The 25,953-nt window shown below is 32.4% G+C and overlaps 1 protein-coding gene across 1 annotated transcript in view; it reads left to right on the top strand.

The window, feature by feature from the left end:
* ASCC3 (activating signal cointegrator 1 complex subunit 3) overlaps positions 1–25,519 on the top strand; it is a 307,241-nt gene extending 281,722 nt beyond the window's left edge. Inside the window, 5 exon segments of the mRNA XM_051997447.1 lie at positions 13,742–13,893; positions 16,081–16,231; positions 19,356–19,562; positions 20,631–20,806; positions 21,134–25,519. Coding sequence (XP_051853407.1) covers positions 13,742–13,893; positions 16,081–16,231; positions 19,356–19,562; positions 20,631–20,806; positions 21,134–21,281 — 834 coding nt within the window. The 3' untranslated portion in view covers positions 21,282–25,519.
* Positions 25,520–25,953: the final 434 nt, after the last annotated feature.

The following is a 25,953-nucleotide window of genomic DNA, read 5'->3' as shown; positions in this document are numbered from 1 at the left end:
ATCTAAGCTTAATAATTTATATATAAACATTGTTTATATCAGTATAGCTTATATCAGGTCTTTAATTTAATTTCCTCTGACCAGTGAGTGCAAAGACCAAAAGTGAATTTATGTGTTTGTCACTATGAAAACTCAACATAGTTTTTAAAAGGTTCTAACAATAATATTCTCCAAAGCCCTAAATAGGGATGTTATTTTATGAAAGCAGATTTTTTTTCCTCTGTAAAACAAAACATAACATTTTCAGTTTTCCAAAGAAAAAAATTCTAAATTTTAAAGTCATCAGAATATCTCTGTTGAAAATAAAGAATTTTTTTAGAAAAAACCCAAGGATTTAATTCAATTAAAATTATTAAATACCAAATATGTACAGAATGCCAAGCTAAATGACCTGCCCAGGGTCACACAACTGATAAGTAGATAAAATATAATTTGAACTCAGTCTCTTCCTAACCCCAAATCCCAGTACCAATGCACTATGACATGTATTTGTCACCTTTATAGCATTAGTAGCAGCATTAAATAATAGAAATATAGTAAATGACCAATAGTATCAAAAATAAAACTGTCTTTTGCTGTCTTTTGAACAAATCCTATAAATCATTTTATTCCCATCTTGTGAGTCCTTAATTTAATTGTATTGTAAGTTAGAGAAGAAACAGTAGTGATAAAATGCCAGTGGTTTAGTGCCAATGACAATTCTAATGTTAAGCCACCAGAACCTTAGCGCATCTTTTCTTTAATCAGATGACTTGCAGTCAGGAAGGACCTGAGTTGAAATCTTGTTTCATCTACTAATGACCTGTGTGACCTGAGCAATTCGTTTATTTCAGCTTCAGTTTCCTTATCTATAAAATGGGATCTAACTCTCAGAGCTGTTATATAGACCAAGTAATATGACATACATGAAGCATTTTGTAAACTTCAAAACTCTGTACAAATACTAACCACTATTATTATAATAATCAATACCTAAGAAATTTCTGCTTTCAAGGAATTTGTATTTTAAAAAAGTAAAAAAGTCTAAGATTACTTTATCTTTTTCTGTATATTTTGCCTTTTTTAAACCCTATTTTTACCTATTTTAGCTGAATGGATTTTGATTTCTAATATGCCTCTTTTTTATGCTTGGGTCAATATCAAGCAGGCCAATAATATTCTCTGATAACCACTTTATTCAGAGGAATATAACAATTTTTATAAAAGCTACCTTAATTGTTATGCTTACAGCTTACTTAACAAAATATCAAATATAATAAATTGATATCCCTGTCTGTGATAGCATTTAATATTCATGTAAAAGTTTTATGCATTTCAGATAGCAACAGATAATACTCTTCGTCTTTACTATTCTCTTATTCTAAAACTACTCTATTCCATCTTCAAGAAAATATGTATTTAATTCTGAGAAGAGGGGATAAATTCAGTCTTTATTCATTGGCACATTTTTTTTTTTTGAAAATGAATATGGCTTTAATTACTTCTCCATTTATATTAGCAAAGAACTTCCATATCTAGTAAATAAAACCACAGAGATATTTAATTTTACCAAGATAAAATGAATAAAACTGCCTTAGCCTTTAAGGAGTATCTACCTATAAATGAGGTAAGCACAGATTCAATAGGATACCAATATGTTGAGGGATGTTAAGACCTTTTACATGAACAAAGTTTAGAATTAGCGAATCAAATACAGTTTGCAAGAAAAATGTCCCAAGTATCTCTAGGCTTACAAAAGAAGTACTTGGTCAAATCCCTTGTTCAATATCTTCAGAAAATGTTGTGGTTAAAGGTAGTTAAAATAAATCCATATAAGTGACTTTTAAAAAAAATTCCTATAGATAAGCCAACAGAATTACTTTATGCTTCCCAAAGCAAATATCTAATAAATGTTTATTGAATTAACTTGAAATGAAGAGATAGATACTACAGTATTAATTAATTTCCAGAATTGAATGGATTACATAGTTAGACTACTAAATAAAATTATATATTATTTAAAAGACAATATAATATAGTTGTTGTTGTTTGCTCTGGATTAGGAAATGAGGAGAACTATGATCTTGTTCTTACTTTTCTTGCACCTACTGATCAGCTATGTAGATTTAGGGAAGTTATTTTCAGTTCTCTGATTTCTTGTTTGGAAAATGAGAGACTAATAATTATTCACATTTACATAAAACAGTCTTCAAAATAAGCTAATAGGGTAAATGATATATATATATATATTTTTCTATTCTTATTTTATAGAAAAGTGAGTTGGCCAGGGCCATGAGGCTAGTACAAAAATGTCAGGATTTGAACTCCAGTCTCCTAATTCCCAAGTCCAGCATGCTTTCCATTATTTAAAAGTACATTTCAGAATTTCCAAAGCCGGAGGTAAAAACAGAAGCAACCTATTGTCCATTATGCAAATTTAAAGGCATTAGCTAATAATCAAGTAGATTTAATAGCAAAATGCATTCTAGAACTCTTCTACCCACCTACACCCACCTCCCTTTCCACTTCCAAAGTCCTTCTCCTCTTCTCCCGAGTAGTGTGATTTTACTTAGAAGCTTTTGTATGGCAGTTTGGTGATGGTTTTTTGAAGATGTGATACTGCTTATGAAGAATCTTCCTATCCCCAGTTTCCTCTTTTCTTGCCCACCAACAAAACCTTTTCCCGTTTGGGGCTGTAGGAAATGAGTAATGCTTAACCCATTTGTGTGATCAATTCACTTAAGCAGCTACTGTGAAATGTTAATCACAACTTTAATTTGTACTGCATTAGCATTTTGATTAACTTGTATGCTTGCTAGCGCACTTGAAGCGCTTTTACTCATAGTTACAGCTCGGAAATGACTTTTTGATTAATTAAGTTTGTTAGACAGCAGCTGAGCTTCCTGAATGCTAACCTTCTGAGGCTAAAAGTTCAGGGAAAAGTTACTGTGAACAACTGTTGCTACCTAAAAGGATTCTCAAAAATGTACTTTTATTATTTTAATTATTGACAGAATAATGTATCATTACTTTGACATTAACCTGAATCTTTAAGGATTGTATTTTTCCTTGAGACAACTTTTTCTGCTTTTCTTGATATCATTAAACTACTAGAAGCTATCAAGCTAAAACCAAGGGGTGTTTTTTTCTGGGGAGGGTGGTGAGAATTTTTTTGTATTTGTACTTTTAGTTTTTCACTAATATATTTGTCAACATGAGCTTTTTGTACCTGTTTTTCTACTTTTATATACTCTTGTAAATCAAGCACTTGGGTTTGGAAAGTGATTGAAAAATCTTTTCTTCATAATGAACTAAGAAAATTTGCATTTTTTCTAATATACTTTTCTTAGCTTTTCAAATATATGTGGTACTATTACAATGGAATGCATGAGATCTAGTTTTTCAAAATTTTTAGTTTCTGTGATACTGTTGCCAGATACATTCAAGGACTGTCTAGAGAATATACCATAAATCAGAGAAAAGGGATGTTTAAAACTTGGGGTATAGGAGGGGGCATGAGAGGGCAGAGATGAAAAAATAAGGGTCCATTGAATATTAAGAGGCTAGTGTAGTGGCTCAGTTTAAAAAAAAAGAAAAGAAAGAAGAGCCATCTGTCCCATCCTATGTAGCCCTAACAAGGTAAAGCTTTTTTTTCTTTTCTTTTTTTTAGTTTATTAAATTTAAATTTCATCCTCAGTTTTTTTGTTTGTTTGTTTGTTTGTTTGTTTGTTTGTTTTTTAAATGCTAACTTGCACCAGTTTTACAGATCTAGGTCAAAGATATAGAATCAATATATATTGAAAAATACTAAAGAATATTGATTATTTCCCCAAAATTTACAAGATCATAATATAAAGGTACTTTACATAATATCTAGTGTAATTACATAAGAATTCCCTTGTGTTATTTGGAATATGTGATCTTTTTAAAATGTCATGAAATAATAGCTAATCTAATTGGTTTTTAATGAATTTGTTTCATTTACATTAAGCATAATGACTATAGTGACCAAAATTTCTGTTTTTAAAATTAAATGTAATTTTTAAAGTATTAATTCTACTTAAAAGATGTTGAATAATATAATTCTCTATATTATTCTCAGTATTAACTAAGAAATACAATTATTTTAAACATTTTAGATTTATGTTTTTTGCACTCATAATGTAAAGTAAAATTCAATTAGTGGCTCAGAAATAAATACAAAGTAGCCTCAAATGGAATTAAATTCACACATTTCTCACTGTATTACAAAGAGAACTTGATTTTGAAGACTGGAATGCAAATATCACTTCTATTACTTATGACCAGTGTAACTTCAGAACTTTGGTTACAGATTTTAGAATTTTGAAAAGGACCTTGGCGGCCTCTAGTCCATTATAACACACTTGACAAGTAGTTCCACAGTCTGCTTAAAGCCCTTCAATGAAAAAAATCACAACTTTATTGAATTTGTTTCTTAATTTTTAAAATGTGAGTTTGAGATCAAGTGTTCTCTAATCTATTTCCCAGTTCTAACTTTTATGAACTATCTATGATGAAAAGAACTATTTAGTTTTGAGAAATATATTGATGTGTCATAAAAGTTTTCATGAAAAGCTGAATGCATGTACAATTTAGTTAGCAAATGTAAGTCAAAATTGTTAGGCAAAAGTAAGAAGGAAAAACTCTGGATTAAAGTTTTTAAAGATCAATAATTTCTATAATAGCTTTTAAAGAAATTATTTATATGCCCTATGTACATGAATTTGACTTTAGATGCAATGAAAATTTCTCTAGGAAGATAATTGCAGAAGATTCAAGGTAAACACAAAGAACCTGACTGTGTACCTTCTCAGGTTCTTTTGAATCCAGTTTTTCCTTCTTTCTTTTGTGTGATGCAATTAATTTAGTTTTCTATTTAAACAGTAAAGCCACAACTGAAATACCTGGAAAATGGACTAAACCTCCTACATGATTTTAGTGTAGACTCTGCCAAAAACTGTTACATTTAAGTAAAAAAAACTTCATGACTTCCTCTACCTTGATGTTTTTCAAGACAAAGTTCAGAACCTCAGATACCATATTAAAGAACCATTGGATCCTCTTTCACATTAACTAGTGGATGGGACACACACACACACACACACACACACACACACACACACACACACCCCAGCCTGTACAGTATATCACCTCACAAACATTCTACTAAAAATATTGTGGTTGGTTTATTCTACAAATTTCTCTGATGACAGAATTCCTCTTCTTCATCTCTTCTCCTCCCTTATCAGTTAGTGAAATTCCTCTGTACTTTTTGCAAATAACACAAGAAATATGAATAATACAGGTAATAGTCATTGTATCCACACATCCCTTCCTTGACAAGATCACACCTCTCACACTTTCATCCCTTTCTAACCTAGCCTTACTCATCCTAACAAGCATTCAGCCGCTATCTACTCTAATCTCCCCTCTCATCAGGCCTTTTTGCCAGCTGATTTCACTCTTCTACATTTGACTGATATTGCCCCTCCTCCCCCCCCCTCCCCCGCCAAAAAAAAATTAAATTGGACTAAACTGAAAATAACCAATCTCTGACATGCAGTCATTTTAAATATCAGATATCTTTGTGTGGGATAAAGTAAAGGTCAAAAACAATTCTAACCTAAGAGAAAAGATTAAAATGCTTCACACCTTTTCATTTCTGATCCAATAAACTTATTCAGGGAAATTAAATCCATTACCATTTTGAGAAGAGTTTTCAAGAGCAAAAAGCAGTCACCCACAGGATGACCAGAAGATCCGAGAAACTATCTCTTTTGATATCTTTGTCATGATGAGGCAGCCAAGGGCAGCACTGATATAAACATTCACAAAATATTGTGGAGAAGATTAGAAAAAAGATGGCATTCTATATTATTTCACATGCCCTTAAAATAAATAAATTAGATATACATACATAGAGATAGATGAAAGCATTTAAATACAAAAAGATTGACGTAAACCTAGCTAAGCCACATCATCAAGAGAGCCATCTGTAAGTAAAACTGGAAAGAGGGAAGAGAAAACAACAGATAGATGTGAAATGGGCCAGATCTACCAATATTGCTAGGGTGGGGGTGAGTGTTGATCCCATTGACAAGAGTAGAATCACCACTTTTGGATTCGACCACCTCAGTATCTGAAAGAGTAGTAATGTCCCTTGAGAAAATTAAATCAAGAAAAGACACGGGGTTTGATGATATACATGTGGAAGAAATCTCTAATGATAAAACAATTTTAAAGCACTCAAGACAATTTTAAAGCATTCAAAAGATTGGAAATACTCATCGACTGTACTTTTACCTAACAGCAGGAGTGGAAGTCATGGCCTACAAAAAGACATAAGGCAGATACCTAACTATATGTTTTCATTTAATTTTATAAAACAAAAAATGTTCTATTCAAGAAAACAAGGACATTGAAGAAGAAATTTTGAAAGTGAAACAAAAGACTTTCAAAAACAATTTCTTACAGTAAATTTTTGTCACCACTGACTGAAACATAAAGAACATAGACGATCCAATCATGTTTATTATTTAATGATTTCAAGGAAGTATTGTAAAGAATATGTTACCTAAAAGACTCTCCTCAAAGTGCCTCCATTTCATCTCTGTAATTATATGAGTCTTCTAGAGCTGTTACCATTAAAATTAACTTTGTTCAATATTGTGCTGAATATCATTATCAAGCAAGAAATAAAACAGAGACATGCTGAAGTAAAGTATCATAGAGTATGCCCTATGCAGAGTTTAAATAAAAGAGGGATTTTCTGTTTATGATACTTAGCTAGTTGGTCTACTTTGCAAATGGCATTGTATTGATTTTATATAGCCCCAGAACACAATAATAACTTGCCAACTTGTCATTGAGATCTTCATTTGAAAGACAGCAGTCTAACCACCCACAATAGCAATATGGATTTAAAAAAAATATTTTCTAAATTATGGCTTACATTTGAATAGAGTTTATTTAGTATATGCCTCAGTATGCATATCTTGTCTAGACCCTTGTTCATAGGAGTTACAAGGGATATTAGCCATTATCTCATCTAGCTGCCTTATTTTATAGATGAAGAAACTGAGACCTTGAGAGAATTTCAAGATTGCAAATATGAAAAATAGAGATAGATTTGAACCCAAGTCTTTTAATTCTAATCCAGAACTCACTTTCCTATGCCATCCTGCCCCTGGAAATAACCAATGAATTGAACCAACAAGGGAGCACATTTGAGAAATTGTTCACTGCCCAATGCTAAATAAAAATAAATTAATTAATTAAAAAAAAAACAAGTCTATCTCTTAACACAATAATTATACCAATGATTCTATAGGGCTCAATCAGAAAATACCCTAAAATCTTAAACAAGTTAAAGGCCTCCCAAAGAGCAATGAAAATACACATGGTAAATATAAAGTAAGCTACTGTTTATTACTACAAAAAGTATCATGAATGACTTTTGTGTTAGGAGTAGAAAATAAAACAGAATATACAGTGAGATAACAAATAGCCTGAAAAGAACTATACCTTCTTTGGAGGAGTTATTACCCCCCCCCAAAAAAAAAAAAAAATCACACAGGATGAAAAGACATGAAGAGATTGAGCACCTAAAGAGGCCTACTGAAGGGTTCACAGTTTCATCAAAGAAATACATGAGTTATAAAGAAAAACAAAGTGAGATAAAAAGAAGGATAGTTCATTAACAACTAGAAAAATTAAAGAAACTTTCCCACAAGGGTTGGTATTTTGGTTAGACTTCAAGTATAAGTTAGAATCCCATAGGTTTAAACGGGGAAAGGAAAGCATAAGTAGAGGGAAAAGCATGATCAAAACCAGGCAAGAAAGCAAGAGACTTAGGTTTATAGCTCCCTTATACCTTTCTTTGATAGAATTATGATCTCATTAATGAGCATTTGTGTTTGTCAAACGATATAATTTGTTTTCTAAGTGTTTTCATAAATACTCTATCATTACTATTTTTTATTATTATTTATTGGTAGTGAGTATGCTATGAGATGTTTGGAATTAAGGTGGCAGCAAGTTGTGAAGAACGTTGAATACCAACTAAAGAACTTGAACTTTACTGAGTAGGCAATAAAGAAGGAGTTGTTGAAAAGTTTTTAACAGACTGAGTGACACATCAGATCTGTACAGCTTATTAGTTTAAATGGCAGTGATATGGAGGATAAGCCAGAAACAAAAGAAATCTATGAAAAGGCTGTTGCAGTGGGTCCAGCATGGCAACACAAATAAAAAGAAGAGTAGAGATACAAGAGCTATTGTGGAAGTAAAATTGGCAGAACTAAGTGATTGGTTAAATATGAGAATAAAGAAGGAGTTAAAGATAACAGGAAAATTTTGAATGTAGGAGACTACTTGAGTGGGGGTGCTCCTAAACAAAACATGTAAAGTCAGAATGAAGAATTAGCGTTAAAAGTCATAAAGGAAATTTACAAGACAATGACTTCTGGAAGTTAGTTGATGATAGTGATAAAAACAGAAAGATAGAGTACTTATTTCTTGATCTACCAAAAAGGAAATTCTGATCATTCATTTGAATCTAACAGTCATTTGTCAACCAACTATTAAATGCACTATGCATAGATTCTAAAGACACAAAGATAAAAATGAAATAGCCTCTGCCCCAAAGGATATTACATTCTGCGAGTTGGGTACAACATATACACTAAAAGTAAATGTAAGATATACAACACTAACAAACTAATAATTAAGGATATAGAGTGAATGAGTGAGAAAAATTATCATGTAGCAAGCATATTGTAATCAGGAGAGGCTTCCTCCATGAGATAGCATCTTTGTTCATTCTTAACTTCTGTTCTATATGGTAGAAATTAAAGAAATAGCATAGTGGAAATGAGGGAACAACTCTGCTGTGGCACAGAAATGGAAAGTATCCCATTGAGTTATGTTAATAACCTGATGCAATCTGGCTTGAACATAGAAAAAAATGTGAAAAGAATTTATATGAAATAAGTCTAGAAAAGAGGATGGGAGCCAGATTATAGAAGACTTTAAAAACTGGACTATATTTAGTATTAAAAGCTAAACCACTGAAATTTATAATCACATAGAGCACTATTTTAAGAATACTAATTTGTCACCTTATGGAAGAGGAAGCACACTAGTTAGGAACATAGGATCACAAATTTAAAACTGAAAAAGATGGTAGTAGTCCTCATTTTATAGTTAAGGAAACTGCATAGAGAGAAGTGAAGGAACAAATGACAGAACTAAGATTTGAATCCAACTCCTCTGATTTCAGATCTAGCACTCTCTTTCTTTAATGTTGGCACCATCCCCTTAGTAATCTAAGGTCAAAACCTGTGAGCTATCTTATATACCTTTGCTTTTCTATATCCAGTCAACTACCAAGTTCTGTCAGTTCTCCATGTTTTTCATTTACTTCCTTCTACCATTAACATGATCCAATTTCCTATTTTCATCTGCTTTTTAATGTTTTTTCAATAACTTCTTATCATTTCCTAGCTCACTATGCCTTGCACATAGTAGTCACTTAATATTTATTGGATGAATAAATTTGACTTTTGTTTATTTCACTTTATCTCACCTTCCTTCTAACCATCCTACAAATCAAGTAGCTAGCTAGATGGCTCATTGGATGGTCAGACTTAAAGTTTGCAAGATCTTCAAAGCCTGCGTTAGACACTTAACTGCAAGTTATAGCTATTCCTAGCATAGCCTCTTGTTGCTACTCTTTTGCACAAAAAGGTTTGTGATTCTTTATTTTATTAAATTCAGATTAGACTAGCTTGAAAATGAAGGCTTAATGGGACCTGACCTTTTCCAGGCTTATACACTACTTCCCTTGTCTTGTGTGCTATGCTCTTGCCACCATAGATTCTTGATCTTTCTTTTTGGAGAAAGGAAAGTTAAGAGTTTCCAATTTATTTCTGTGCCTTTTGATATTATTTACTTCATGTAAGCAGTTACTTAGCATTATTTCTTGCTGTCCCGCATCTGGATTTTACTAAGGAAAATTATTGAGAAATGCTATAAATTTTGTCAGCTTCATCAGGAAAACTTCAAAGTTAAAAACAGATGTTTTAGCCAACTCTACTTGTATGCAAACTGTCAATATGGTACAATTTCCAACCAAATTATAATTTAACACCAAAACTGAGATCACTCAAATTACTTTAGAGTACAATGTTATAATTATTTATAAACTATTGATGTTTCATTGGGTCTAATTACTCGTTTATCTCCTTTCCTTTCTTTTACTTTAACACTGAATAGCTTATTTGTCTGAATAGGATATGTTTCTACTCGTCATGGGTATGAGTTTGCCTTGATTCATTCTGTTTGCTTCATAGAAAACTGATGGATTTCAATCAGCTCAGCAGGGGTATGAGAGGAGTATAAGATTTGAATTATCCCTGGATTTTAAAACATATATATTTCCATTATATTTAGAGGACTGTCTTCTTATAGGCTGTTCTACAGCAGAGTTGTAAAATCATTGGTTCAAAAAATTATTCTCTTCATACTCTTGCTAGTCAGCAAATACTTTCTGCAATGAAATTCAATAAGCAGAAGCCTAGAAACATCAGTCCATTCTATTGTATGGCTGTGTAAGCAGACCTCACAGGTGGATAGCTTTTATGAAAAGTTAATGGTTTTTTTGAAGCTATTTTTCTATTGTGTACAACATAGATAGGAGCTATAGATTTGACCATTTGTTGAGAAAGTTAAGTTCAGGCAAAATTATTTTCAAAGGATTATGATTTACTTCTTTAATTAGAAAAAAACAGAAAAGAAAAAAATAAAATGATTTCATAATTATTTTTCAAACAGTTCAAAAGGAGATAAGTGTAGATAAGTAGTTACATTTGTTCAGCAGTTAATTTTAAATTGCCAAAAAAGCATTTCTAAAATTCTTTTCCCAGATATGTTCATACAGATGTACATTTTAGTAGCATGTTCATACAAATGTACATTTTAGTAACATGTTCATGAATAAATGAAATGAGTGCAATTAAAATGACATTTTAAGCATTTACTGGATACTTCTAATCCCTGCTACTCTCAATTCTGAATGCCCCAAATCTATTAAGATTCACATTGTAGGCTACTAATGTAATATGGCTGTCTAACCATGACTCCTACTAACTCATATGTCTTTATGGCAGCATCTCTCCAAAATCAGTCTAATTTAATTGAAATGGATTTGCCTGTATAAACAATTCTTTTGTTTAAAGAAGATTTCATTGTTTAGCTTTGCCTTAAGTAAATGCAGCCTTTTGTTTGTCCATAAAACATTTGATTAAATGTATAGACTAATATGCATAGCTCTTCATCCTTCTACTAGCAGCATGTAAAATGAGTTAGAAATATTAGGGGTTTGTACCTTTTTGAGATCACGAGTTATGATATTTGCACTGAAAAAAGAGGGATATGTTTTCCAGAGGGGGAATCTAAAAGTTTTTATCTTCTTGCTGATATTAAGTTTAAAAGACTGTACCAAGATTACTCTTTTAATTTAAGCTTAAATTTCATGAAAAATAATTTATTTTTCAAAATACTATTGTTGAGTAATGTCTTCTCTTATAATTTCATAGATGTCCCCAACATCTTTTCTATGCCTCCCATCTCCAAATATCCTATGTAACTAATAGTATTTTAATGGGGGGAGAGGGGAAAAATCATTACAACTAATGAATGCAATGGAAAAAATGCATATGGAATTTGTAATTGAAGGCCACTCAAATCCACAAAGAACTAGATTCTCCAGTAATTACTATCTTCTCATGTTTCTTCATTCAAGAATAATACTTTATCTTTGTATAATTTTATTATATTCATTTTTGATTTGAGGGGTGGAAGGTTCTTTATATTAACATTGTTGTAACTATTGGTGTTTTGCTTTCTTGGCTCTACCTACTTTACTGTGCATCAGTTCATATAAATCCATATTTCTATGTATTCATTAAATAATTTATTACAGTATAATAATATTCCATTAAAAAGCATAAATTAACTTTGGAAAATTATCATTTTTATTATAACAGCATGGCATAACCCATGAGCACTCTATATTCCTCCAGCTGTTTAACTTATTTACTTCTTTATGGAAAACTTTATAATTGAACATATATAAATCTTTTGTATGATTTAGCAGGTTGATCCCCAGGTATTTTATTCATTTTGTAGATATTTGGAATTGGAATTTCCTTTGTATTTCTGTTTTCTGGATTTTGTTATTATTGCATTAAAATGCTGTTTGATTTTTTTGAGGGTTTATTTCGTAACTTGAAAATTCAGTAAAACTATTATCTTGGTATCATAGCTGATTCCTTAGGATTTTCTAAGAATATCATCATCAAATCATTTTAGTTTTATCTTCCCCTTACCCATTTTATGTGTTTAATGTTTTTATCCTATCTTTTTTTCCTTCTTCTACCATTTCCAGAATTAGATAATAGTGAGGAGAGTGAATATCCTTGCTTCCACTCCCATATTTATTGGAAAAGGCTCTAGTGCATACACATCACATAATAATGCTTATTTTGGATATTAGATAGATGGTGTGTGTGTGTTTTAAGATCCTTTTAGGTCTGTACTACATAGGGTTTTTAGCATAAAAGAATGATTCACTTTGTCATAAGCTTTTTTTGTGTATCTCTTTAAATGATCATGAGTTTTGGATGTTTGGGTTTTTAATATGATAAATTATATTGATTGTTTTCCTAATGTTGAACTGGAAACAAGATTGTTTTTTTTTTTTTTTTTTAGTTCTGTTTATTATTTTAAATCAGTCTTTCTAATCATATATCTTTGTAGGTACAGAATAACAGAACAACCAATAGTGTACTAAATACTGTGTATTTTAAGGTAATTTTTAAATATACCATGTTGCTATTGAGCAATATTACATATTTTATTTAATATTCTCTATGTCATCTCTTTCATGTTATTCAAAAGAAGTAGCATTAGTTCCTTTCACATAATAGGTATTTCATAGAAGCACCCTTAAAGACCGTATAGTTTAACCCATATCTGAATAAGAATTCCTTCCCCAATATCCTTGACCAAACCCTCATCAAACTGGAAATTAGAATACTTCCAGTGAAGGAAAATCTACTTAAAGCAGCTTATTCCATTTTGTGATGTTTTTCTTCTTTAAAATATAATGGTTCTCTGGGGGAGCAGATTTCTTGGGGAGGTTTCTGGAGGCAGCCTTTCAGTTGAAAGTAATAATCACTCCAAACGCAGCCAGGTGATAAAAGTTCAAACATTTATTTTCTCCTTCCTTGGGCCCTGGTGGCTTTCTTAGAGGCCTCAGCTTTACTTCCTTTCTCCTGATTATGGGTCCTGCAGGAAATGTTTCATTACTTTTCCGATAAGATGAGCTTTTCTCATATTTGAAGATAGTTGCATTATGCCATAATGACCTGGCTTCTGATTCGGATTTTTTTTCATTAATTTTTAAAATGCAAAACAATTAGAGAGCAAATTTCAAATTTGTCACTTGTTACAAAGTAAGAAGGATGCTATAATATCATTTTACCTTATCTTTTTCACACTGAGAAAAGTAAGGTTAAATCTTTTAAAAAGGGATAGTGGCTCTAATGAGTCTTATAGTGTAATTCAGCCACACAATGAAAAATAAAGACACCTGCAGCAAATTCCAAAGGTTCTTCTGTTTAGCCACAAGAGTAAGATGTCATGTTATTTTTATATGTATGTATTTTCTCTTCCTTAGGCAATGTTGGATGTTGCAGCAAACCAAGGCTGGTTGGTAACTGCCCTGAATATTACCAGTCTGATTCAGATGGTAATCCAGGGTCGATGGATAAATGACTCTTCTCTTCTTACACTGCCAAACATAGAGCAGCACCATCTTCATCTTTTCAGGTACAGAAATTATTTTGTTTGTGTATGTTTATGTGTGTATATGTGTGTGTGTATTTGTTTGTATTAAAATTAGCAATTAGGTACTAAATTTCACATTATATCCTAGACTGTGCCTTCATTTCAAAGAAAGAGACCCCTTTGGGTCTTTGTGACCAGGGCTCTAACATAGATTGTAGGATTCTGTTTCACTTCTTACATGCTCTGTACCTCCAAGCTTCCCTGACTTCATTGGAGTATCTGCTAAAGTCACACTTTCTGAAAGAAGTACCTCATGTTCCTCCTTGATCTTAGCACTTTCCCTCAGAGAATATCTCTAGTTTTATCCAGTTTATCCAATTTTTTGCCTATTTATACATATTTGTTTATACATTATCTCCTCTTTCAGACTGAGCTACTTTAGAGCAGGGATTTTTTGCTTTTGTCATTCTTTGTATCCTTTTTACTTAGCACAATGCCTCCCTAGCACATGAAAGGCATGTTTACTTAACCTGATCAGATTTTAACCTCTCCATGCCTCTATTTTTTTTCCATGCATAAAATTGGATAAAAAGTTCTTCTTGACAAATTACTCTTTAGAATTGTTAAATAGTCTTCATTTAAACTCATGTTGCTAAATGCTTTGACATTAAGATAACCTCGTTTTATCAGTTAAGACTTGGTAACTAAAAACAATGTCACAAGTCCATGAGACATTGTGAGAAGTACTGAGAACTCCTGAACATTCTTTAAGAGCAGTAACCGAGAACTGGTCTATGACCATTCCAAGGCCATCTAAAAATCTGTTAAATTGAGTAAGATAGCACACCAAGAGCAAAGTGGTTTTATTAACATTTGAAAAAGATACTAGTAATATCTAGTATGTATTTAATGCTGGGGTCACATATATATGAATGGCAACTGAAAGAAGAAATCAAAATGGTGGCAATGGTGATGGCAACAGGTAGATTAGAACACTAGACCCGGAATCAGGAAGGCCTAAATTAAAATCTAGCCTCAGGTATTTATTAGCTATTTGACCTGGAAAAGTCACTTAACCTCCTTCTGCCTCGGTTTTCTTTTTCTGTAAAATGGAGCTGATGATAATTTCCTAGGGTTGTTATGAGTATAAAATGAGATAGTATTTATAAAGAATTTCATGCACCTTGAAGTTCTGTATAAATGCTAGTTGTTATTATGTCTCATAGCTGATGGGCAGTGTGACATGGTAGGAAAAAAGGAAACTTCAGAATCAAGAAAACCTGTTTTTTTGTCTCATAATTCTATTACATATTGGTTGTGTATCCATGGGCAAGTCACTTAACCTTTTGTATCTTAGGCAACTCTTAGATTATAAATGCCAGCTTGCATTGATAGAGGGAGTTTCTGCGCGGAAGTTCTCCACAACAAGTGATTTCTAGGTCCAATTTTCCTCTCCTTGACTAAAGTCCTCCCCCCCACCCCAATTTACATAATGGCATAATGTTAGTACTGTTCCATTTGTTGCTTATTATGTAAACAAATAATAGGATTTGTTTCTCCTAAACAAGTGAGATTTGTATGTCCTAACTTTTGGTATAGAGGTCCATTTTTGACCATAAAAAAAAATGCCTACCCCAAGAAGTGGTAAAACTAATAAATAGCTTGAAAAAGTTAATGCACATCCAGAAATACTAAATTTGTATCCTGAAAGAAATTAACTTCCCAACAAACTCACTCACTGCCCATAGATATTTACTGAGCATTCACTGTAGTTGTAGAATAATCAGCAGTTATTTTATGACTTCAGGGATTAAGTGTCTTTGAAATAGCTTGTTTCAGTACTTCAAGGATCAAAATTTCTGTGATTCAGTTCACTCTTCCATATGCTCTAGTAGACAATCTTCATGAATTACTATGACTGAAAATAGTCATCACCTGGCAATTAGCCTTCTTCTGATAAGTTTCACCACTTTCTAGTATAATTTCCTATGAAAAATAATACAGGATTGTCAAAAAAATTTTGTGTACATGTTAGTGTGATTTCCTCTCCACACTTTAACTTCTTGCCTTTCTTTGTATCTCCTGTGCTTAAGTACAGTACCTGATCTGTATATTAAGTGCTTAATAAATGCTTGATGACTTGTTGAATAGAATAAGCTCTTTGTCAGATAATCTTCATTTATGGTGAGCTAGAATTATTATGTTGTAATGCTTTTGTTATATTCACAGGAAATGGAACCAAGGAAAAAGAAAAGGTCCACCTGGAGGTTATCAAGGTCCCATCGAGTGCCTTCCTGAATTAATTGCTGCTTGTGAAGGGAAAGAGAAAATATTCAATTCCATTGTAAATGGAGAACTTCAAACTACATATGTTACACAGGTAATAGTCTCTTCCATGTGTGTGTTGTAGTTAAAGAATAGAAGCCATCTTAAGAATAGTTTTGCATTCCTTTCAAAATAACCTTGTGGTATCAGTGAGAACATCCTCAATGATATGTGGTCTTTGTCCCAAGGATACCATTGTTAAAGAAAGTTGTAGAATTAATACCTTAAACCTTCCAGAATAATCTGGAATTCTACATGGAAGCAGAAGAATGGACTGACATGAGAACTTTTCCGAACTTTTTTTTAGTCCCTTGTTTTATTTTTCCCTTTTTAAATTTTAATTGTATTTTCTTGCCCTTTTTACAATTTATTGCTCTCATTTTTCTTTATTCCTAATAACCACTAATTTAGCCCATTTCTTGTGTAACTTTTATTACTTTGGCTTCCTAACCACCTGGGAAGTGTGAACCAGCTTTTAGCATAACCAACACATTTCCAGTTTCAATGTAAATTTTTTTATAATGATGATAGGGGTGCAGTTTTGTTTTATTTTGTTTTTTTTTCTTTTAGCAATGTTGTCAGATTTTATATGTTATCAATATCAATGCTCCTAGAACTTCAAAAAAATTTTTAATGAAACTCAGTATTTTGCTCACAGTATGATTTATGTAAGAAGATGAATTTATTTTCTGTTGAAAAACTATGTGAGTCATCCCTTCATGTTTCTGAGAGGGTAAAAACTACATATTGGCAAGAAAGACTTTGCATACCTCAGGCTTTTATTTCTTAAACAATTTTTAGTCCGAAGTATCCCGAAATTAACATTCAGTAAACATAACATTCACATATTGCACATATAGATATGAAAGAAGGAAAACCTTAGAACCAAGTGGTTTGGGGGGTTTTCTTAAGAAGTTATTTTTGTACTTGGGTTGTGAAAAGTAAAACAGGTTGTAAAATTGCCTGACTGTTCAGTTTCTGTTGAACCCAAAACTGGCACCCAAAAAAATTTAATATCCATAATAAATGTCTGTATTCTAACTAAATTACCATCAAAATTTTGAATAAAGACAATTTATTTAAATCAAAACAAGGTTTCTTTTAACAACAACAGATTTCTAACATAACATACATTGATTTCAGTCCAAGTTTTAGATGTGGTGAAAAATTAGAACATTGTTATAATTAGTTCAGGGAGAACTCAGAAGTAAACTTACTTAATTTATTTGCATAAATTGCCATTCTGTTATCTTTAAAACCAAATGCAAATTGGCTCTGTCTGATATGATGATGGTTATTTGGCTCAAAAGTGCTTCAATTTGCAGAGCAATCTGGTGTCGTCTCTGCTGTGAGGCAATCCCAGGTAACATACAAATCCTGAATTATTCCAGAAATTAGTATGTTTAAAGCATCAATTTAAGTGCTAATTGCAGTAGTAATGAGAAAAAGCAGTACGACTGTGAGATTTGCATCTACTGCCCCATCAGTATGCCTGGAACGACTGCTGACTGGCAGAGGATTTGGTTGCTAATTAAATAATTGTATGCACGGCAGTGTTCTCGCCTGATTCAATAGATGAAGATTAATCCTCAGATAAATATGTTTGGCTGGTATTGAAATGTCTTAGCAGTTTCTTCAAAAATAGCTCACGCTTTATATACATGAAGATATATGTATGTATGTGTGTATACACACACACAAATAGACAATATGTATGCTTTGTATGTTCAAAAACATGAATTATATAGAGGTTAAAGCTTATACAGACAAACTCCATTTTTATTCTGCCTTTGTGAAATAATATCTCACCAAGCTAGAAAAGGGAGTTATCTTGGCAACTGTTTTGATGGCAAGAATATGGGGAAGAAAAAGGTGAAATCTCACTTTCTATAGAAAATGCCTTTGCTTTGCCTCACAACATTGAGTATTTCAAACAGGAATGTGTGTATTTATATAACATCATGTTCCTTTCCCACTTGGGATACTCTTAAAAAGAACTCTTGGGTTTGATTTCCACTCAGTGATTGGTGTGCTGCAGGTACCTTCCTGTCATAGTCAATCTAGAAGCACAGCATGGATAGCTGCTTCCAAGTTGTGATCATTTCACAATAAGATATGATATGTCATAATTTGAGATGGCCAAGACTAGCATAGATTGGAAATTGAAATGTTCAATAATTCTGAAAAATAATGCATGGATTTACATTTTTTTAAAGATTCCTTAGGGATAATTTGGTTCATCAAACTAATTCATTTCAATTGGATGTACTTGTACAAGCACTAAAAAATCTCAGAAAACAAAGTTAGAGTTTACAAGTAAATTTGTAGGAAAAACTAAAAAAGATTGTTTCCACACATCCTTGAAGACTTTTAGGATATTAACTGTTAAAGTTGTGATTAAACAAAGGTTTTATTGGGATATTGGCACTACTATCACAGTAAATATTGTGAAACCAGAACAGCAATTAATTATAAAATTGCTTTGGGGCCTTTTTGCAATGTCCTTTCACTTGGGAATTGTAACCTCATTTCCCACTGCTATCTTTCAATTAAAAAAGCAGGGATGAAACCATCAAAGTTCATTGTTATCCATTGCTTTGACATATACTTTCATTGTTGGCTTTCTCAGAATAATATGCCAAAATGCATGATTCTTCCTAGAGCAAATACTCAACCAAGTGCACCATGAAATGCTTTCCTTTCAGAAAACTAAAACCAAATCCAGAAAAATTAACTTTTATTGTCAGTAAGCCTTGAAAAAATTTCAGATTATCAATATTCAGTGATTGCTACCAAATTAAAAATAACACTTTATACCTTTGGCTTATATTAGGAGCATTTTTCAGGTTGGGTGATAGGTTCCTGAATTCTTATCCTCAAGATATGCCTTCTGCTTTAGAAGTTAGAAGAGTGTCATGATACATAATTCTCAAAAATATTCTGATATTCTGGCCAGTATTTTAAAACAGAATATTTTGCCATGTGGTAAAGGACTATCCCAGTTCATAAACTGTTTGACTAGGTAATATTAGCAATAAGATCAGGTATTCAGATAATGACCCCAAAATTTATATCCTCTTCATTATGTTAATAAAGCTTTCAAACAACAGAACACAATATTTTCTAGTTAATCATCCAGTTTTAATTGACATGGGTTTCATATTTGTTCTTTTTTTTAGGCTTGGAATTTCTTGTCTCATTTGCCAGTGATAGATGTTGACTTGAGCATTAAAGGCTCGTGGGATTCAGCTGAGGGACAGAATGAACTGTGTATCCCAACTTTGGCAACAGATGGACGAGATGACAAAAAATGGATCAAGTTACATGCTGATCAAGAGTATGTGCTTCAGGTCAACTTGCAGAGAGTCCACATGGGGTACCAGAAGGTATAGTATTCAGTTTCCATTCTCAAATTCTCTGCCCCAGATACCAGCACACACCACCATGCATATCTCTTAGATGACTAATGCTGTCATGTAATTCATGAATTCTCTTTTCTCTAACAGCTTTAAGCAGACAGGGTTTTTCGACATTAGTCATTGCTCTTAACATGGCATTTGTCCACTACCAAAGGATTTAACATGTGTAATATGGTAACTCAGAAATTACTTGAAAATTCTAAATACTTGTTCTTCTCTGCTTCTGACACCTGAATTAATTTGATTCCCCTAAGAATATTAAAACTCATACATATGAATTTATTTTTAATAACATAATACATGAAGGATAAAGCCATTTTCTCTCATTTTAGTTACTAATTGGATTTTACAGAGTTCCCTACTTCTAATAGAAGTTCTCACTAATATTAAAAGGTCATTAGGCCTTTTCCCTACTCTTTCCCTCCTATGGTAATATACCCAAAAAATGTGCTTACTATTTCAGTAACTTTTCACGACTAAGGCATCATTTCCAGTTGCAATTTCTTCATATCACTTCTCTGGAATCCTATTGTCGGTGAAAATATGTATCTGTCTTCATAGGTATAGCCATAAAAATTCTGTGTTTTACTTTGAAATTTTTCATTGAAGCCTAAGCAAAATCATTTCAATTTTGATAAAATAGGGAAAAGTTGAGGCCACCTGTTTTTGTTAAGTATATTTCTTTAAGAAGCAGCATGATATAATAGAAAAAAAGTTAGACTGATAGACAAAAGACTTAGTTTCAAATTCTATCTCATATACTTTCTTGCTGTTTGCCCACAAATAAGTCAACTCGGTCTCCCAAAGCCACACTGTCTTCATTTATAAAATGTGAATAATAGTGTTGGCATTATTTATATCACAGATTGTTGTGAAGGTTGTACCTTGCAAACTTGAAAGCACTATGTAAATGTGAGTTGTTATTTTATCTTCAAAAAACAAAATAAGGGTAATTTTTTTAAACATAACCAAGAACTAAGCTGGAAAAAAAAAGTCCCAACTCTGCTAACTCAACTTTTTTTTCTTCTGTTCTAGGGAAAGCAAGATAGCAAAGCTATTGCTCCTAGATTTCCCAAATCCAAGGATGAAGGGTGGTTTTTGATATTGGGAGAGATAGATAAAAAAGAACTTGTTGCTTTGAAAAGAGTGGGGTATATCAGAAATCGGAATTCTATCTCGGTTGCTTTTTATACTCCTGAAGTATCTGGAAGGTAAGATGAACTGCATAATTAATATTCCCAAAGATTTAGAATTAGATTTTTTTTTTACCTCACCAGAAAAAGGAAAGTCTATGGCAGCAGTTCCCAAAGTGTGGTCCAGGGGCTCCTGGTGGTCCCCTGAGGCTCAAGGAATCCTTGAGGGCAAAACTGTTTTCATGATAATAGTAAGACATTTTAATTTCTAATATGGTAAATATTAATAGATATTACTTACATAATCAAAAGCTCTTTGGGAGGAACTTAAAAGTATAATGGAATCCTGAGATTTAAAAAAAAAAATTTGTTAATATACAGTGTTGTTCTATTTTTATATCTTAGGTATATCTACACACTTTATCTCATGAGTGACAGCTATCTTGGCATGGACCAGCAGTATGACATTTATCTGAATATCATCCCAGCAAGTATTTCAGCAGAGGTCAACACCAAGGTCTCTGATGCCTTGACTGACCTGGCTATGAAGTAACCCCGACCTGAACAATACATTTGAAAGAAATGGTTGTGAAATCTGGCCATTCAGTCTTCCAGACAACACTGAAATTACTTGATGTTTGCCTTAGTGGAATCAACTTCTAACCTCAAGACACCTTGGAAAATTGAAAAGTGGCTGCTGTATTGACTCTTGTAACCTAGAGTTAGCCACAGTGGCCTTATAAAGAGTTGCCTTTTGTCATTTTTTCTCCATTAGTTTCTTGAAGTATAAAATGAATAAGCATGTAGGAGAATATTTTAATTTGTGTACATTTAGAGTGGCATTCTTTCTTTACAAATTAATCATTAATCTTTCACCATTGTACAAGGTACTATTTATGCAAATACTTGCTTTTTTTTTTTCCTAATAAAAATTACACTGAGGAATGAAAATTCTACTATTAGGGAATGTTACAACAGTTTACAACCCTATAGTGTAAAAAGTATGGGATAAATCTATGAAATAATATAATTTATACTTTTAAGTGTGAATCCTACACAGCAGCCATTAAGAATTTAGCATCCTTATGAGTGTTAATAAAATCTGACACAACAAGTACACTAAGGAGTCTAAATAATGATTATCAAGTGAACAAATTTTGTTCATTTTGGAAACTGTAAACACTATAACTGATGAAAATAAAATGTTTAGAATACTCTCTGTGACAAATATACTCATTTACTTCTTCCCCTCATATGATCTGTTTTTCTTTTCATCATCTTTTCTTTTATTCTCTTCTTCTCCACTATCAGATAACCATTCTCATAATGAGGAAACACTAGAATTTTTAATTTTTTCAATAATGCATAACAAATTATATTCTATATCCCTGTCTCTGTATCTTTCTGTCCTTCATAATATTGAAACACTTATAAAAATCTTTTAGCTCATAAAAGTCAGTTTTTACTTCTGAGTCATCAAATTTTTCATTTCCAAACATTTCATTCCCAAGAAAAACTTTTCTAAAATTAAAATTAATAGGAAAAATGAAATATTTATTAATATTATAAGTTTTATTTGAATAAAAATATATTCTGTAGCTGAAAAAAACAGAGAATTTTCAAAGTAATCTTTGTCTTCTGTTTCAAATTAATTTAAAAGTACTTCTGAACTAGACATTTACATTCAGTCCTTGTTATTCCAAAAAGAAACAAGGAATTAGATTTTTAAATTTTCTGAAATTATTGTAAGACAAAGTAAAATTGATGGTTCATTTGTTCTATGTTAATTCTGATTTAACATTTTTGTCATTTTATAGGCAATTGTTGGACTTGGGGAGTAAAGGGCATTGAATCCCCAATATGAAGATTATATGACCACACTTGAACAAGTATTTATGAATTATCTACTATGCCACAGGACCCCTGCTGTACACTGGAGATACAAAGACAAAAGCAAACCATCCCCTCCCTCAAGAAACTTGTAGTTGTGATAGTCTGATTAAAAAAAAAAAAAAAAAACAAACTTATCCACGAAGGAAGTTCATTGTTTAAGTTTTATAGCTTTTCCATATTGTTAGCATTTTAAAAATCAAAACAAACAAACAACTGTTTCCACAGACATGCATCTGAAACCCTAGGATTTAAACATTGACATTGTGGAACTCATCCCAGGAGTGACTAGGAATAGGAGACATGCTTAGAAGCAACCTTGATATGATTCAAAGTGAGATCAGTAAAAATACACCCACAACTTAGCTAAATTAATGAGGCTTGGAGAAATGAAAGAATTCTTATCATAATAACCTGGAAAGGGAAAGAAATGATCTTTTTTAAAATTATCAACCCTAAAGACAGTATCTGCATGGAAATTAAGATTCAGTAGAATATAAGTTTCTTGAGGACAGGCACTTTAAAAAATGCCTTTGCTTTTGTATCCCCAGTGCCTAACTGGCTGGCACATCTCCAGTGCTTAATAAATGCTTTTTAAGTTTAACTAAATTTAAACTAAGTACTACAGTCAGTCATCAACAAAGGAAAGTACATATGGACATAGAAGTGTAGTTTATTCCAGTGAGTAACTCAAACTAGTTGTCTGTTAACTCTTCTCATTCATTAATCAACAAAAGTTTTCGTGTTGAGTGCCGATTGTAACAGCCCATGTGTCAACATAATTAGAATAGTGCTACTATTTTCAGCACTGTAAATCATTAGCTTCTCATCACTTAGTAGCCAAGATTCCCACCAGTATTCGAAGGTCTTTATTTTCCTATCAAATAAGTATCTTGAAGAGAATCCTAATTACCTAGAGAAGTTAATTTTTCTGCGGGAGACCCCAGAGTGATTTTACTTGAAAAAATGAGTATTTTGAAAGTTATTTCAACATACCCATGTTTTAAATCAGTCTGTGGTGAAGTTTCCATCCAAAGCTTTAGACCCTATAACTTTTCATTTCATGGTGCACTGTTTCTTATTCATCTGTAGTCTCTCAAATCAGACTAGAGTAGTGCAGTACAGATGTTCAAGCAGGGTTCATTCATTCAACAAATATTTGTTGCACATAGTGATAGAGTGAACTTCTGGAATTAATGAACGTGTTTGTCACTGAAGCCAAATGTGAGTAATTTAAGTAGCAGTATAAACACAAGGACTCAAATAAACTGTAACCTCTGTGTTCTTTTAAACTATGGCACAGAAAAGACTTCTTCATTCTTATTCCCTGGGGGAAAGAGTGGGGCATACACAAACACATACACACACATACCCCTACTGGGTTTTCAGAGAAACAAAAAAAGAAAGAGCTTAAACTTGGTTAATGTTCTTCATCATAGATTTGTTTTTACATTATCTGTCGATTCAATTCAGCAAACATAAATAAATGTCTTTCTGGGTCCCCCCAAAATTGTGCAGGGTGTGTTTATACACAGTTCCTACCTTCTAATAGCAACTTACGAAGTCAAGTGATAACTTATCAAAAGATAATAATACATACTATATTATGGCCATGCACAAATGTAAGATTCAAATGCTTCTAAGAAATTCTACGAAGTAGAAATTGCTTCCTCTCTGAAACTATATAGTTTTGTTTTGTTTTGTTTTAAAAAGAAATATAGATTGGTACAGGTGGAGGAATCCCCCTAAGGTCTGTACTTTAAAAAATAAAATAAAAAAAATTTGTGTATATGTACTTGATTTATTTTTCCACCTACAAGTTGTTTCCCTACCCATCAGTAGGTTGTTAGCTTCTTGAGAGCAGGAACTGTCTTATTTTTGTTCTTTTTATCCTTAGTACTTAACAAATACCTATTTCTTTGACTTGTTGCATAACTCCAATTGTTTTGAAATGAACTAGGGGACCAGTGCCTGAGTTTGTGGGTAGATATCTCAAACCCAGAGATGAAGAAACATCTTGGCCCAAGTATTCAGTGTGATTTGCATAGATCATGGTTTCTCTTTACCAAAGATTCATAATTTAATTATACTGTCATTAAAAAGATACGGGCCACTAATCTAGGCCCTTTTGTTTTAAGCCTTTTATAATCCTTTAATTCAAGGAAAGTCAATGCAAGGTGAGGTAGTGAATGGAGCTCTAGTCCTAGAATCAGGAGATCTGTATTTGAATTCTACATTAGACAAATTGCAATGTCTCTGAGCCCATTTTCTCAGCTATAAAATGGGAATACTAGTACTGGTACCACCTACCTCATAAGGTAATGTAAGGAAAACATTTTGAAATCATTAAATTCTGAGTCAGAGAATTTGAGATTGATGATTAGGACTTCATAAAAAACAATGTTGGAAACCAGTTTCTAATGGGGATTCTCGTAGGGATGATTCTATCAAGTTTTATACCTGAAATTGAGATTTCATATCTATAGTCACTGGTACACTTTATGCCACTTTCCAAGAATTAAATGATTGGTGAATTTAAACCATCAAAAGCCTCTGTCCAGCATTCCACCTTGCATTGATTCTCCTCCCATTATTTTTCATACTGTGTCTGATGCAATCTTATTTGAAAAGCTTGATATTATAAAAGACCTTTTGATTTGTAACTGGAAAAAGATTAAAACTCTTGGAATGTCTATCCAAATTTTGACTTAATCTGGCACTAGAACTAGAATAGGTCAAGCATTTGAGCCAAGAAAACCATGTCTGAATGATTACTTAATTTCTCGCTTTCATTCTCCAGCAAGTCTGCAAATTGAAGGTTATATTAAAATATATTTGAATCAAGGTCCATCAATAATGCTGTGTCTGTAAATAAACTTCAACTGTTTCATTTTTAAGAGACTTTTGGAAAAGCTGTGAGTCCTTTAGCTAAACATGACACAAATCCCTTATCAATTGTAAAGGCTGGCTTTCCTAAGCCCATATTTCTCCATTATTTGGAAGTATGTTTTATCTGTATTAACTTGAAGCTTTATTTTGTCAGAAGCATGAATCTGCAATTGCTGTAGTATATGTTGAAAGAGAAAGAGAAAAAATACACATTTATTGTGTACATGGTAAATTGGGTAAGAGGAAGATACCACCCAGGTACCATATAACTAGATTAGTGGTGGAGTAGGTCAGAGGAGAATGAGCTGGAAGTGAAAAGTGAAAAGCATGGGCTGATTGCAAGGTTTTCTTATGGTAGTATAAAGACTTGCCAATACATTGAGTAGGATTCTGAATTAAGTCCATCCCCCAGGAAAGCTAGGCAGCCAGTTTGCAGTTGAAATAAG

This window comes from Antechinus flavipes, chromosome 4, assembly GCF_016432865.1.
Source record: "Antechinus flavipes isolate AdamAnt ecotype Samford, QLD, Australia chromosome 4, AdamAnt_v2, whole genome shotgun sequence".
In the NCBI taxonomy this organism is placed as follows: domain Eukaryota; kingdom Metazoa; phylum Chordata; class Mammalia; order Dasyuromorphia; family Dasyuridae; genus Antechinus; species Antechinus flavipes.
Note: the sequence above shows the minus strand (reverse complement) of the source record. Positions and strands in the feature narration are given on the sequence as shown.